This window comes from Leptodactylus fuscus, chromosome 4 (assembly GCF_031893055.1).
Source record: "Leptodactylus fuscus isolate aLepFus1 chromosome 4, aLepFus1.hap2, whole genome shotgun sequence".
NCBI lineage: Eukaryota > Metazoa > Chordata > Amphibia > Anura > Leptodactylidae > Leptodactylus > Leptodactylus fuscus.
Window position 1 is genome coordinate 87,767,578 of NC_134268.1, and position 14,789 is coordinate 87,782,366.

At 40.7% G+C, this 14,789-nt stretch overlaps 1 protein-coding gene across 1 annotated transcript in view; it reads right to left on the reverse strand.

Annotated features, from left to right (window-relative positions):
* The window catches only part of ACD (ACD shelterin complex subunit and telomerase recruitment factor), a 36,083-nt gene that overhangs the window by 20,348 nt on the left and 946 nt on the right, over nt 1–14,789 (reverse strand). Inside the window, exons 2-9 of the mRNA XM_075270751.1 lie at nt 14,053–14,177; nt 10,896–11,026; nt 8,672–8,762; nt 7,292–7,371; nt 6,571–6,615; nt 5,058–5,113; nt 4,105–4,262; nt 142–223 (exon numbers count right to left, since the gene is read on the reverse strand). Coding sequence (XP_075126852.1) covers nt 142–223; nt 4,105–4,262; nt 5,058–5,113; nt 6,571–6,615; nt 7,292–7,371; nt 8,672–8,762; nt 10,896–11,026; nt 14,053–14,160 — 751 coding nt within the window. The 5' untranslated portion in view covers nt 14,161–14,177. The remainder of the gene's footprint in view (nt 1–141; nt 224–4,104; nt 4,263–5,057; nt 5,114–6,570; nt 6,616–7,291; nt 7,372–8,671; nt 8,763–10,895; nt 11,027–14,052; nt 14,178–14,789) is intronic.

The following is a 14,789-nucleotide window of genomic DNA, read 5'->3' on the forward strand; positions in this document are numbered from 1 at the left end:
AGGAAATTGATCTAGCAACCTCCAGTACTAATTTGAGCATTTCTATTATTATCAATATATAAGAGGGCTGTCAGGTCCCTTGAAAGCAAAGATAAGCTTGAAAAAGTGTAAAAATGCCATGTGGCTATGTATATTATGTACCAGTCATCTGTTCCAGAGTGGCTTCTTCATGTGGAGGGATGAGAAGCAAATCGATAGGGATATTAAATATTTCTTTATTCTCCTGAATGTAAACACAAAAAAAAATCATTTTCTCATGTTTCAACAAATGTTCTCTGAAAATTCTTGGAAATCAGATGATATCTGTGCACACATTCTAAAAGTTCTACAATTTCCTATATACTTTCTGTAACAATTCCTCATGGCTTTCTAGATCTCTGCTTGTTGTCATTCATTCTGCTTACTACCCAGTGGATACAAATCAGTCCTTGGTCATGTGATATACAGTCTATGGTCATGTGATGATCACATGGATCACTGTGCTGTGACTAGTTGGGCATCGGTGTGTGACAATCCACATGACCTTGGATGACAGTAGAATGAGTGACAGCAAGCAGAAATCTAGAAAGAAAGTAAATTGGAAAACTGTATGACTTTACATTATGCAAACAATAGCCTTTGCCTCTCAATATTGGTCTGAAAATGGACAAATTGTGATGTTTGCTTTTAAAATGTAGCTAATTCTTCTACTAAGGAGATCCACAATGTATAAGCAGTTTTCAGCTTTTATTCAGGCTACTGAGCTGTATATGGATCACATGTGCCTTGTCAGTGTGCTAAGCTGTGCGTTTAATAACTAGCACACAGACCCATTTATTCTTATGGCCACACACACATGTTACTATCACGGGTCTGTGTGTGGGGGCCTATGCGCAAAGGGCTATACCTTGACTTTATTTTTTTCTTTTTTAAATAAAGTAATCCAAATATTAAATTATTTTCAAGAAATTTCCAAATAACTTCCAAATTCCTCTAATGGAAGGAAGTAAACACTGACTTGCTGACCTGGGGTGATTTTGAAGATGTCTAAAATGCATTCCTATGCACAACCATTTCTGTTGTCAGAGAAAAAAAGTTCTAGGTGTAGGCCTAGCCTAAATTGCTGTTGACTCAACGCCTCATACTACAGATAAACAGCTGCTTTTACCAGGGGATGTTTCCATTACGTACTATGGGGTAGATGCACTATTACATGTCTATCACTCTCATCCTAATACATGGCTAGAGTGGGAGTCACTGTACAGGTGCATAATTTCATTCTACATCACTATAGATTTTTAATCCACCATCTCCTGATATTACACCACACGTCTGTTCATGCTCACGTTGATCTTTGCTTTTCGTTAACAGAGAACTTTTAGACAAATGTTCCCGTGTTGACTAATGGGCAGATCTTGCACTACATACATCAATATAGGAAACTGGACGAACTGTGCATTGGTAATAAATTAGATTCAGTGGGGGGCATTCACCAGAAAATTGGTGTAGATGAATGATATTGTGGTGCACATTTGACACAAAGCCATTTTCTGCGGCAAACGTGCACTACAAGCGCCAATCCGCGCCTTGCCTGTAACATTGTGGGGAGAGCGGGGTAGGAATTTGTTTGGGGACGTTTTGGCCCAACAGATTTATTATAACTCAAGCTAGTTTACTGGATTGAGTTACAATGGAAATTTATGCCAGTGGTGTAGATTTCTATTCTGGAACAGGGACATCAAACTGATTTATGAAGAGGCCGCAGCCAGTCTTAATAAATTTGAACCAGTGTGTGCAGGATGGCATGTTTTAAACGCATTTTCTTTTACATCCATTTAAGTATGTATACAGTCCTATGAAAAAGTTTGGGCACCCCTATTAATCTTAATCATTTTTAGTTCTAAATATTTTGGTGTTTGCAGCAGCCATTTCAGTTTGATATATCTAATAACTGATGGACACAGTAATATTTCAGGATTGAAATGAGGTTTATTGTACTAACAGAAAATGCGCAATATGCATTAAACCAAAATTTGACCGGTGCAAAAATATGGGCACCTCAACAGAAAAGTGACATTAATATTTAGTACATCCTCCTTTTGCAAAGATAACAGCCTCTAGTCGCTTCCTGTAGCTTTTAATCAGTTCCTGGATCCTGGATGAAGGTATTTTGGACCATTTCTTTCTACAAAACAATTCAAGTTCAGTTAAGTTTGATGGTCGCCGAACATGGACAGCCCGCTCTCAAATGATCTGAAAACAAAGATTGTTCAACATAGTTGTTCAGGGGAAGGATACAAAACGTTGTCTCAGAGATTTAACCTGTCAGTTTCCACTGTGAGGAACATAGTAAGGAAATGGAAGACCACAGGGACAGTTCTTGTTAAGCCCAGAAGTGGCAGGCCAAGAAAAATATCAGAAAGGCAGAGAAGAAGAATGGTGAGAACAGTCAAGGACAATTCACAGACCACCTCCAAAGAGCTGCAGCATCATCTTGCTGCAGATGGTGTCACTGTGCATCGGTCAACTATACAGCGCACTTTGCACAAATAGAAGCTGCATGGGAGAGTGATGAGAAAGAAGCCGTTTCTGCACGTACGCCACAAATAGAGTTGCCTGAGGTATAAAAAAGCACATTTGGACAAGGCAGCTTCATTTTGGAAACAAAAATTGAGTTGTTTGGTTATAAAAAAAAAGGCGTTATGCATGGCGTCCAAAAAGAAACAGCATTCCAAGAAAAACACATGCTACCCACTGTAAAATTTGGTGGAGGTTCCATCATGCTTTGGGGCTGTGTGGCCAATGCCGGCATCGGGAATCTTGTTAAAGTTGAGAGTCGCATGGATTCCACTCAGTATCAGCAGATTCTTGAGAATAATGTTCAAGAATCAGTGACGAAGTTGAAGTTACGCCGGGGATGGATATTTCAGCAAGACAATGATCCAAAACACCGCTCCAAATCCTCAGGCATTCATGCAGAGGAACAATTACAATGTTCTGGAATGGCCATCCCAGTCCCCAGACCTGAATATCATTGAACATCTGTGGAATGATTTGAAGCGGGCTGTCCATGCTCGGCGACCATCTAACTTAACTGAACTTGAATTGTTTGTCCAAAATACCTTTATCCAGGATCCAGGAACTGATTAAAAGCTACAGGAAGCGACTAGAGGCTGTTATCTTTGCAAAAGGAGGATGTACTAAATATTAATGTCACTTTTCTGTTGAGGTGCCCATACTTTTGCACCGGTCAAATTTTGGTTTAATGCATATTGCACATTTTCTGTTAGTACAATAAACCTCATTTCAATCCTGAAATATTACTGTGTCCATCAGTTATTAGATATATCAAACTGAAATGGCTGTTGCAAATACCAAAATATTTAGAACTAAAAATGATTAAGATTAATAGGGGTGCCCAAACTTTTTCATAGGACTGTACATGTGAGAACTCTGCAGCAGTGTGTCGTCGTTCCATATTAAAGGGGTTGTTCCATAACAAAGATCCTATCTATACTGCTAGTTTATGTGGATATAAGACTTTTTCTAAATACATTACTTTATCAAAACTGCTTTGTTTGGCCGCTATCTTAGTTTATCCACTTCATTGTTTACATGCATTTCTATGACCACGGGGCCCGTTCTGAGCTTATCTGCTCAGTCACCAAGTGACGTAGCTGCCTGCTCTCAGGGGGGGAGGGAGGGGCTGAGTGCTGGGAGCAGCTCTGAGCTGTGTATGTCTCTGCCACAGACAAACAACAGAGCTTCTCAGATAGGGGAGGGGGGAGATGAGAGCTCCGGGATTTCTGAGCTCTTATCTCCTGCTCTTCCACTAATCAGTTGGTTTAACTGAATTTGGCTGATAAGGGCTGAGATAGGGAGTCCGGTACCTCTGTATGTATTATAAACTGACTCAAATCCAGCTCTGCTACATCAGCTTCTATATCAGCTTCATACTGTGGTAATTCATTTACAACCAATCCCTCATTACTGACTGCAAACATAGCAGATAGCAGAGCAAGTGAAACACCGCCCACCAATGTACCGAGAAAACCAGGAAGTGAAGAGAGCACACAGCCTGCAGGTTGCTGAACGAGCGTGATTGGAATACCCCTTTAAAGGTACCTTGTTTCGCTTTCTTTCTATGCTCCATAAAGTGCTGCTCTGAAGAGAACTATCCTGGGTGGCAAACCGATCAAGCTCAAGACACTGTTCAGCAATGGACTTCAAAGTGCTGAATTTCTCTTCACTTGCGACCATTAGCAATTGGGTAAGAGAAGTATCTAATTAAATGAAAAAGAAATGAGTCCAAAGTGATTAGACTATAGTGACGAAATGAGAATGGGGGAGGGGATGAAAAATTCATTGTAGATAGTCAAAAGCAGTATTAAATAGGGTTTCTTAGACCAAGGTGCGTTTTTATACAGTATGTCATTAGTAGTGATCTGACACTGATCAGGCTTCCTCCAAGTCCATACTGCGCTGGACAAAGCTGGAAGCAACTCTCCTTCTATTCCAGTAATAAGTGTAAGCCACAGCCCCACCCACAGCGTAGTGGTGGTGTCAGGTACTTCAGAGCTACTTCTGTCCAGTTCAGTAGCTCCTGGAGACAGAAAGCAGCCAGAACAGCTAGTGTCTGACACCCACCAATCACATACTGATATCATATATCACTATATAGTGGCCATGCCATTGCAGCTCAGTTCCCATACACTTGAATAGGAGCTGAAGCAGCCCTGCATGCCACTACACAGTGTATGTAGCAGTCTGCTTCTGGCTGCAGACAATATATAGTTGTGTAAACCTAGACTTTCTGGGAAAGTTGGAAAACTAAATGACATCCTTACGATAAGCATCACTGTTTCAACAGTGGTTCCCAAGTTCTTGAATTATAACTGTTAACATAGGGAAACATCACTGGCTCTTAACCTGCTGTGTGTGGAGATTAGCTCTACTAGAAACATAATCAAATAATGATACAAAAAATGATCCAAGTGCTTTATAGTATTACCAATTATTGCCTTAAAAATAAAAAAATGATATATCTGCCTTGGAATACAATGCAACATATTACTAACCAGACATGTTCATGTCAGATGAAGTCTCATTCATTTCTAGTTCTGTCATGTAGTTCCTAAAATAAAAGTTACAAATCTATTAAGGTAGTAAAGACTAGTAAAGTATAGATCAGTGGTTAAAATAACAGCATTATGACTGTCACTGACAGACGACCGGGGATTGCAAAATGAAAGATGTGGATGGATCTCCATAGTCACCCAACTTGATATGCCAGGATGTGACAGAGCCAGTAATATGGAAGTCAATGTGGTCCACCAGAGGCCTTAACGCAGAGATACACACCATGTAGTATGCCTGCCTTATTAGTTATTAGGTCACATTTATTCTGCGGCAAGACAAACATATACCCAATGTCATTAAAAGATAACTTCAATGTGAAGAACAAAAAGCTTTGGAAATGACGATAAGGTACCACAGAGACCTTATCTCAACATCATCATGTCTGGCATTACATGAAGCTACAGAACGATTTTAGCAAGCGTACATACACAAAAATCTGTAGATGTTGGCTAGCTCAAACAACCACCCTGCAAATTCCTTCAATTACTATGCTAAGGTGTAGCTAGAAGGACTGATGCTGTTTTTAAGGCTGGTCATACAAAATATTGATGTGATTTAGATTTCTCATTTGTTCATTCACTTTGCATCCTGCTCGCTGACAAAAATAAACTAATAATACTTCTATTTTTTAAACAATTCTTACTTTTCAGCATTTTTAGGGTCAGTTCACACGTGAACTGCCCGCACGGGTTTTGACACTGAGAGAGACGCGGTGAGCCGCGTCTCTTTCTTGTCAAAACCCGCCTGCCGCGACCATCGCGGTCGCGGCTTTCCCCTCCGCTGTCGGCTCAAATGAATGAGTCGACATAGGAGGGAGCTGCCGGGGGCGGAAGCCGCGCGACTGAGCCCACGCGGCTTCCGCCTGAAGAAAGGGCATGTCCTTTCTTTTCTCCGCTAGCGGCAGCCCGCCGCTAGCGGAAAAAAAAAAGCCCGGTGGTCTACATAGACCACCATTGTAAAGGGGCGGATTTTGAAGCGAAATCCGCTGTCAAAATCCGCCCCTTTACCTACGTGTGAACTAGCCCTTAATAGAGTACAGTGTGCGAGTGTGAAATTGTTCACACATCACTTTTCTTTGTTGCCCCTGATCTCTATGATGATTTCACATCACACAACCGATGAGCCATGGTATCCACTATACCATGACTGACTGACTCCTTTTATAATAGCGCGAGCCCGACTGCCAGGATCCCTGTAGATCATCTATTCTTCCAGTGAGTTCAAGAGTAGTAGTGCTCAGTTGCAGAACTTTTAATAGCAGTGATTGTGAGTATTGCAGCCTGTCTCCCTCAGTCTTCAATGTGACAACAGCTGGCGCTATTAAAAGTACAGCTTGCCTGTTTATGGGGGAAAGAGCTGGTCTGCAGGGGTCCAACATTCAGACCCCGCTCATCTAAAATTGGATGACTTAACTTATATATGGTATACATATTTCTGAAAAATGAGACTTACTGCCATAATTCCTTGATCTTTTTCCTCACTCCTGGTTCCATGTTGCTGAAAGACCACCACATAAAACTATCACTTGCCAGAATAAACACAGACTTCATTCCAATATCTTAATTCACAAATGGTGTAATAGAAAACTAATGGCACGACAATAATGTTATTGTAAATTAAAGGAGTTTTCTCCTTGTAGTATATTACAAGGATATGCAATCAATGGGCAATCATTGTGTATGTGAACCAGGCCTTAGATTATGAAAAAATTTCCTAAGTTTTGAGCATCCCAAGGATATGGGATATGTAGTTGTCAAAATATTCATGTTTATGTATGTATGTATATCTATATTACATATCTTTACCAAATGCCAAAAAGCATCAAGAAGGAGTTGTGGTCCTGAAGCCTTTTCTGTGAGACTATCATGATGATATACAGAGCTGATTACAGTATTACAGCCAAAGGAGAAGGTTACTGAGTGACCACTAGGAGTGACTCCACTAGGACTCTAAAGATGACTGCTGAGGGTGTAGTATGCAGGTTAGCTAGAAAAACAGGGAGAGGTAGTGAGTGAGAAAGGGAGGGGGTGAGTTGCAGCTCTGAGTGTAGCCCAAGGACTCATGGGAGTTCTAGTCACTTATTAACTCATTAATAACACTAGCAAAACTAAAATTTAAAAATTCCTTTTGTGTCCAGAAAACCCCTTTAAGTAGAGAACTACTGACTACTTACCAGTTTAGTATGTCCACTGTGTTTGTCTCCATAGGCAGTATACTAAAATGCTGAACTGTCAAATAAAATTCACATCTTCTCTAAAAAACAGATGGAAAAGTGGAAATGCTGAAAATGATAAGGTTGTGTGCACATAATAGCAAAGCCTATATGTTTACATAGAAACAAATCCACAGTTCTATCTTTGTAACAAATTCCTGTTACTAGTGACAACAATTCAACAGAAAGATAATAGAAAAGAAAATTAGTCTCTTCCCTATCCTGGCAAATAAAGATGATCAATAATATATGTGTATATATCTGTACTGTATTTGGTATCCCCCAAAATGCTATGCTCTTAAAGGGAACATGTCAGCACCAAAAATATTATTAAACCAGCCCCAGTACCTTACAGGGCTCAGTCACGAGTGCAGCACTATAATGTTTGTAGAATGGCAGAAATATAGAAAATTATGAAGGATGCACAACTTTCAATCTCCACTGTATTTGGAACTGTGCTGCAATACCAAGCACAGCTTCTCTAAAATGATCAGCACTGTGCCTGGAAGGCAGTAAAGGTACTGCAGTACTTGTCTGAACGCTGCAGCTTTTTCAATCAACTGATTGGTAGGGGTGTCAGATATCATTATCTGTCAATATATCAGAGTTCTTGAAAAGACGCTGTGCTGTTATGGACACAGGGTCTATTCACAGGGGTCCAATCGCTAGGTCCCTCAGTGATTAGTAGGTTAGGGCTGAAAGTTGCCCTAAAACCAGTGTACTTTCGTGACCAGCGCTCCATTCACTTTTATGGGGCTGTCGGGACTGTAATCTCCAGCAGTGCCCACAGTCCCACAGAAGTGAATTGAGTGGCGGTTACGCAAGCGCACTGATGCTCCATACTAGGAGGCCTGAGGGAGAATTTCGATTCCCAATCTCCCTGATCACTAGGGGACCCAGCAATATGCCCCCAGCGATTGAACACTTATCCCCCTGGCCCTGCGCAATGAGTTGACTGCAGCCCAAAAAGGATGGCAAATACGTCAATTGCCTTCCTCTCCTTTTCACTTTCCTTGACCTCCCCTTCTTTCTCTCCCTTTATTTTTGTTTGCATGATTTATATTGTACATGCTACTGTATTTAATTAGTTGTCACTTTAGGAGCTCTGAACTCCCTCAATGTCTGTACAGTGACTTTGTGAAATACTAAATAGACATTTGTTGACCCATAAAAAGATTAATAAAAGAAAAAAAGGAAGGTGTTGTCATAGCAATGGAGAAGCATATTCAGTAACTACTATATTGCTATACATACATACAATATAGTATATATATATATATATATATATATATATATATATATATATATATATCAATAATTCTGTATTCCCCACAATCTTACCAGATCTTCATCTGCGGTAAAACACACAGAGAATTGTTTCAAAATGATAATCTTGTTCTTGATATCAACTAATGTAAAGTGTTCATCTTCACTAAAAAGGAAACATATTGGTTCAGTTGTCAGTTACTTACGGCCTATAACGAATAAGAACACCAATTCAGCTCAGTTAAAACTGTTCAAGGATATGTATGAAAGCAACAAAAAATTGTTGCGAAATTCTAATCTAAAATAAGATAATGAAGAAACTTTACGAATTCAGTCTTGATAAAAGAAAATATCTTAGCAGTTCAGTGTCTATAGCTCCAATCAGAGCTATATGTCTCTATGGATACAAACGTGTTTGGAGACTGTAATCATGGGGTACCCCACCAGCTGTTAAATGGAGCTGAGGTGTACCAAATCTATGCTTTGCCATAGAACATATATTATCCTACAAACAGGCCACTTCACCGTCACTCAAACAATGATATGGCATGTAATGCCCAAGACTTGTTCTGCCCTGTCCTAAATATAGAAAGACTCCCACTTTATAAACTAAGCAGTATTAAATTCCTATCAATTGAACTTAAAAAAGGTCTCCCCCTCTGACATCTCATAAGCAGTGCAGCCCTCTCACTCTTTATGCTTCCCTCTAACTTCCAACCCTATCACGCTGTATAGTGTGAGCGGGGAGGAACGCCCCCTCCCTCTGCTCACACGGCTCGTCCATAGACGAGTAATATCAAGAGTGGGAGGGGGGGAGTTCCTCCCTGCTCCACAGTACAGCGCGATAGGCGCTGCTGGGCAGAAGGACGTCCCTGGCTAAGTGTCAGAAACGCCCTTCTGACACTAAAGCGCTACGGTCCCGGGACCGATATCGCTTTACACCGGGCACAGATCGGGAAAGCCGATAGTGCGCTGAATTCAGCGCACTGTCAGCTTTCCAGCAGTATATAAAACTGCCTGTGCCCAATCTGATGAAAGGTCCTCTTTAAAGGGGCTCTATCACTGGGAAAAGTCATTTTTATCTAATCACATGCTTGCATAGTCTTTAGAAAGTCTATTTCACACCTACCTTTTATATGTAGATTGGTCTCTGAATACGTCCGTTTTTATTCATATGCTAATGAGCTTCCAGCCAGCTCAGGAAGTTCCCAGCAGCCTCCTCTCTCCTATTATCTTCTATGTGTGTGAAGCAAACAGGAAGCTGAGACATCAGCAGCCCCAGCAGCAGTCTCCCATAGGAAACAGCAGAGAGAGGTGTGCACCATCTATCGTGCACTAGTCTAATTAGCATATGAATATAAACGGACTTATTCAGAAACCACTGAGGCAATTTACATACAAAAGGTAGGTGTGAAATAGACTTTCTAAAGGCTATGCAAAGGTGTGATTAGTTAAAAATGACTTTTCCTAGTGATAGAGCCCCTTTAATGTCACCTCAAGAGACTGCATGCTGCTCCATTCCCCATGATCTGTGTACACAGATCGTGGTTATTCTTACAGGTAGTAAAGTTCCAGCCCACTGTGCCAAATATTGACCCATTTCCTTGCAAAATGTTTACTTTAAAGGGGTTGTCTGAGATAACTTTTTTGTGAGGCTGAGGAAGGTGAAGAAAAAAACAAAACAAGAAATAAAAAAAAAAAAAAAGAGAGAGACAGCATATTCCTGGTGCTGTGGTGTCATCCAGTGTAGTCCTGCTGCTGTGGTGTTTTCTTCTGGCGGAAGTCCCCACCCATGAAGGACATATGACATCACAAGTAGTAGGAGCACTGGGGACATGTAACTATGTTTTTTTTCTCATTTGTTTTTTCACCTTCCCTGGTCTCATGTAAGAAAAAGGTCATCGCGGACAACACCTTTAAATTATTCTTTAAGATCCTTAGTTGACCCCTATTGCTGCAGAATTTAGAAAAGTCCCATAACCATGAAGAAGTCATCAAAATGTCAGCTTAAATGTAAGGTCCTCTTTAATACTGCAGTCAACCCTTACTGATAACAAATAGAAAGTACTCAATCTGTACCAGTCATTCTGTAAGTTTTACAGCCTGTTTTTCTGATCCTCCTCAAATCTAAATAATAGACTATAAAATGATGCTGTGAAAGTAGACTTATGAAAAAAATGTTCTCTACTATTGAGGGTCTTTAATTCTCTCTTCCCTCCTAAACTTTCCTAATAACTGCTCAAATCCACATTTAGTGGAGATAGGCCGCATGAGACAATAAGAATTTAAATATCCAGACCTTTCTAGCTTCTCCTGTGCCTCCTTGGTGATGACAGCTTTGATGTAATACTTCTGATCCGAAATATTGACAACAACTTCTGGATACTGACCATCTTCTGAACTCACTGAACGATCTGGCATCCTCAAAAACTAGGAGAAAATAACATGGAAATGAATAGAGAAACAAGTGTGAATGTACAGCTGTGATCTATTACTAACCCCCATTCCAAATTACTTTTATTGGCCAAATTTACTAATTTTAGCAGTTTTCAATAAACCAACCAAACAAGAACAAAACAAGCAACTCAACAGTAACAATATAACAAATGGTTTCTCCAAATTCAACAAAAAAAATATCACTTTAATGACTACTGCGTCCTCAGAATTATTAACCTCTTGCCGCTGGCGGCATTTTTTGGAACAAATTGTTCTTTATAATGGTTCCATTTATTATTCTGTACAATGTCACCCGTATTGCGTTCTGGTGCAATACCAAATTTATATAGTTTTATTTATATTTTAACCCCTTAACAAAAATCCAAAACTTTGCAAAAAAAAAAAAAAATAAAAAAAATTTCTTGAGAGTCATCATATTCTGACACCCGTAACTTTTTTTAAAAAATTTTTTATTTCCATGTACGGGAAGGCATAGAGTGTCTTTTTTTGTTGTGAGGCAAGGTGTACTTTTTAGTTTTACCATTTTGGGGACTGTCTATTGCTTTCATCACTTTTTATTCAAATTTTTATCAAAGGCGAAACCGCAAAAAAACAGGTTTGGCACTTTTGATTTGTAGTTTGTAGCTCTTTCGAACACAGGGAAACCTAATGTGTATGTGTTTCAATGTAATTTTATACTTTTAAATGTATTCTAAGGAAAGGGGGTTGATTTGAATTTATTTACACTTTTTTAATTTTTTAAAATAGTTTTTTATTTTATTTTTTTTTATTTATTAGACCCCCTAGGAGTCTTGAACCCTAGGGGGTCTGATCACTATACTAATGCAATGTATTACAAAGCTAATGCATTGCAAAATACCCTTGAAAATACACCTGAAGAAATGTGATCACTCGAGCATGAGGAAGAAGGCAAAGTGGACAGAAAAAAAATCTTACGTTTGTAAGGGAGAACTTCGATGGAGTAGCCAGTTGATACCTCTCAGACCCAGTCAAAGCTGACGGGACAAATCTTCTAGAAGGAGAGCAGCCCTCCCCACACCCGAGGAGCCCCAAGTGAGGGAAGACCTTCATGCAGAGGAAGGCTTGGAAGACGCAGGCCTGGAGGGCTTGCTGCAGGACTGCCAGATAGATTTGGGCTAGAGGATGGCTTCTTGGAGTGGGAGTCTCAGGAAGACTGTTCTTCACTTAGGACACCACTGAGGAAGGAGAGAGCATTTTCCTCCCATATTTTCAGAAATGAGCTTTTTAAGGCCTTTTTCAAAAAGCCGGCCCTGTTCATCCTGAGAGAAGGGAAGAGCCATGATCGCCTTCTCAGAGGGGAATTCAGCGTTCTACAGACGGATCCAAACAGTACAGCAGATTGCCACTGCATTGGCGGCAACCTTGGAAGAATGGCGACCTGCTTCCAAGGACGCATCGCACAGGTACTTGGAAGAGTTCAGGAACAGAGATGAGCAGCTGGTTGTTCACAAAGGGGGGCCACAAGGGTCCTAAACTGGCTTAAGTGAAAGGCTGAATGAGTAGATGGGCTCAGGTTGACAGGATGGTAACTTTTTATTACAGCAGACATATGTATAAAACGTGATGGGGCCTGAAGGGTCCAGGGGACAGTTTGGTTCTTCATGGGATGATATAATGGTAGGGTCCGAAGAAAAAGAGGGATAATACAGGGGTTAGCCGAGCAGACCACTGGAAGGGGTCTTGTCGTGGACTGCTGCATGGAGAGGTATCCCAGGTGTAATGCAGACAGGCTGGAAAAAGTCCTGTGGAAGCTGCAGAAAATGCTGATTAGAAGTGAAAAATTATACTGAGACAAAAGACCCTCCAGGGATGGAGAATAAAACTCTCCCATTGCTTTTCCCAAATCCATAGGATAGGACAGAGAAGAAAGGACCTCCGCAAGGTCAATTAGAGTGGCTAGGAGGGGGCTAGAAAACAGAGACGCCCAGGAGAGGGGCGGGCCCAGGTGCAAACGCAAAATGCAATATAGAGCCCTGTAAAGATCATAGGTCCTTAAAAATAACCGGGATCGGTAGGGTCTCAAAGGGTTTTGTTATATTGCTTTAATTTAATCAAGGTTTGTTAAAAAGTTTTTCAAGTGTATAATAGAAAATAGTAAGAAAAGATGGAACAAAATGTAAAACAGGAAGCTGTGTAGCATCATATTATAAGGCAAACCAGGGCCACAGGCCCACAAAACAAGACAGTCAAAAAGGTGCAGTTCAAGCTCTCGCAATAACACGATAAACAAAAGAGAGAAAGGGCTGCAGACTAGAAGGAGGGCTTCTTGAGAACTATTGCTCCCATGGGAGCAAATGTGAGTAGGACCAGGAAGACACAAAGATGAGGGAGACAACAAAGGAACGAAACAAAGGGAGAAAAAGAGGGACACCAGACCTGAAGATAGTAACAGAAACGCATCCCAAGTTATCAGGAGCTCAAGAAAAGGAGCTAAAGAAATCAGTCCACTCCTGAAACACCACCCATGGCCACTAGAGTGCATCAAATTTAGAAGAGTCAGCGGAATCTGCCATTACTAGTATCTCCATATGCCGCATGAGGAGAAATTCCTGGAGCCACTCCTGCAAAGAGGGGGTCGCAGCACTGCACCAGTGCCTAGAGATGACTGCCCTGGCAGCAGTGAGGAAGTGTCGCAGGAGGTCACCCTTAACTGCTTTGTATTTACAAAGTATAAGGGAAAGGAGGGCCAACTGGGGAAAGGGCGCAAGGGCACGACCACTGGCTTTAAAGTATAGATCGAAAACAGAATTATAGAATAGTCAGATCCCTACACACTCCCAACAGATATGGAGAAGGAAGCCCCTTTCTACACCACAGCGCCAGCACCGATCAGACATACACGGGTACATCTTATGTAGGAGATCTGGGCAGCGATACCACCGCGTCAGGGTTTTAAAATTGTTATATTGCTGTAAAAAAAAAAAAAAAAAAAAATGGCTTTATTGTTATATTGGCTTAAAAAAATCATATACACCTACCTCAATTACCTGACCAGGGACAGGTTTTTGCTTAACAACTGCACTGTCATATTTAGCAAGACTGTCAATGATCCAGGCATAACCAATAAAAGAATGAAATCCAGCCATATTTACTCTTCAGTGACCTATATAATAAAAACATTAATTATTTAGGATTAATTAATTAGAAGCTGTAACAGAAAAAAAAAAAAACATTCAGTTTCTACTAAGGGGAAGTCACCTTAAAGTTCTTCAGGGAGTTGTTTTTCATTTACTTCCTTGGGGGGAGGGGGATTAAGATGTTTTACTTAGGGGTTCTTGGCTGATTCTGATGCCAGATTAAGTGTGATTGCAACCAGCACGGAAACCCCTAGTTGCAACATCTACCACTTCTCCAAGCATAAGTAATTGCCACCACTATATTATACAGCACATTACAGTGATAACATACCTTTGTTATATATGTCACTTATGTAGACTTTGAAGTCTCATGCAAACTAGTTGGGGCAATGGGGGTAGGACTTCAGCAAACTGACGCACTGCTCTCGCCACTCATACCTCTACCATCTCCTTCCTACACTATCACATATAGTCAGAGTTGATCCTCTGTTATGAAAGGATCTAACCTGTTTGAGTGGCAAGAATAAGTGCTCCCAGGGCTGAAGGTCCTGCCCCTAGTGCACCATTTGCATAAGACATCAAAGTTGATTTTCAATAAGTCAACAAAACTGACAACAGTAAGGGGAGGAGATAGACTC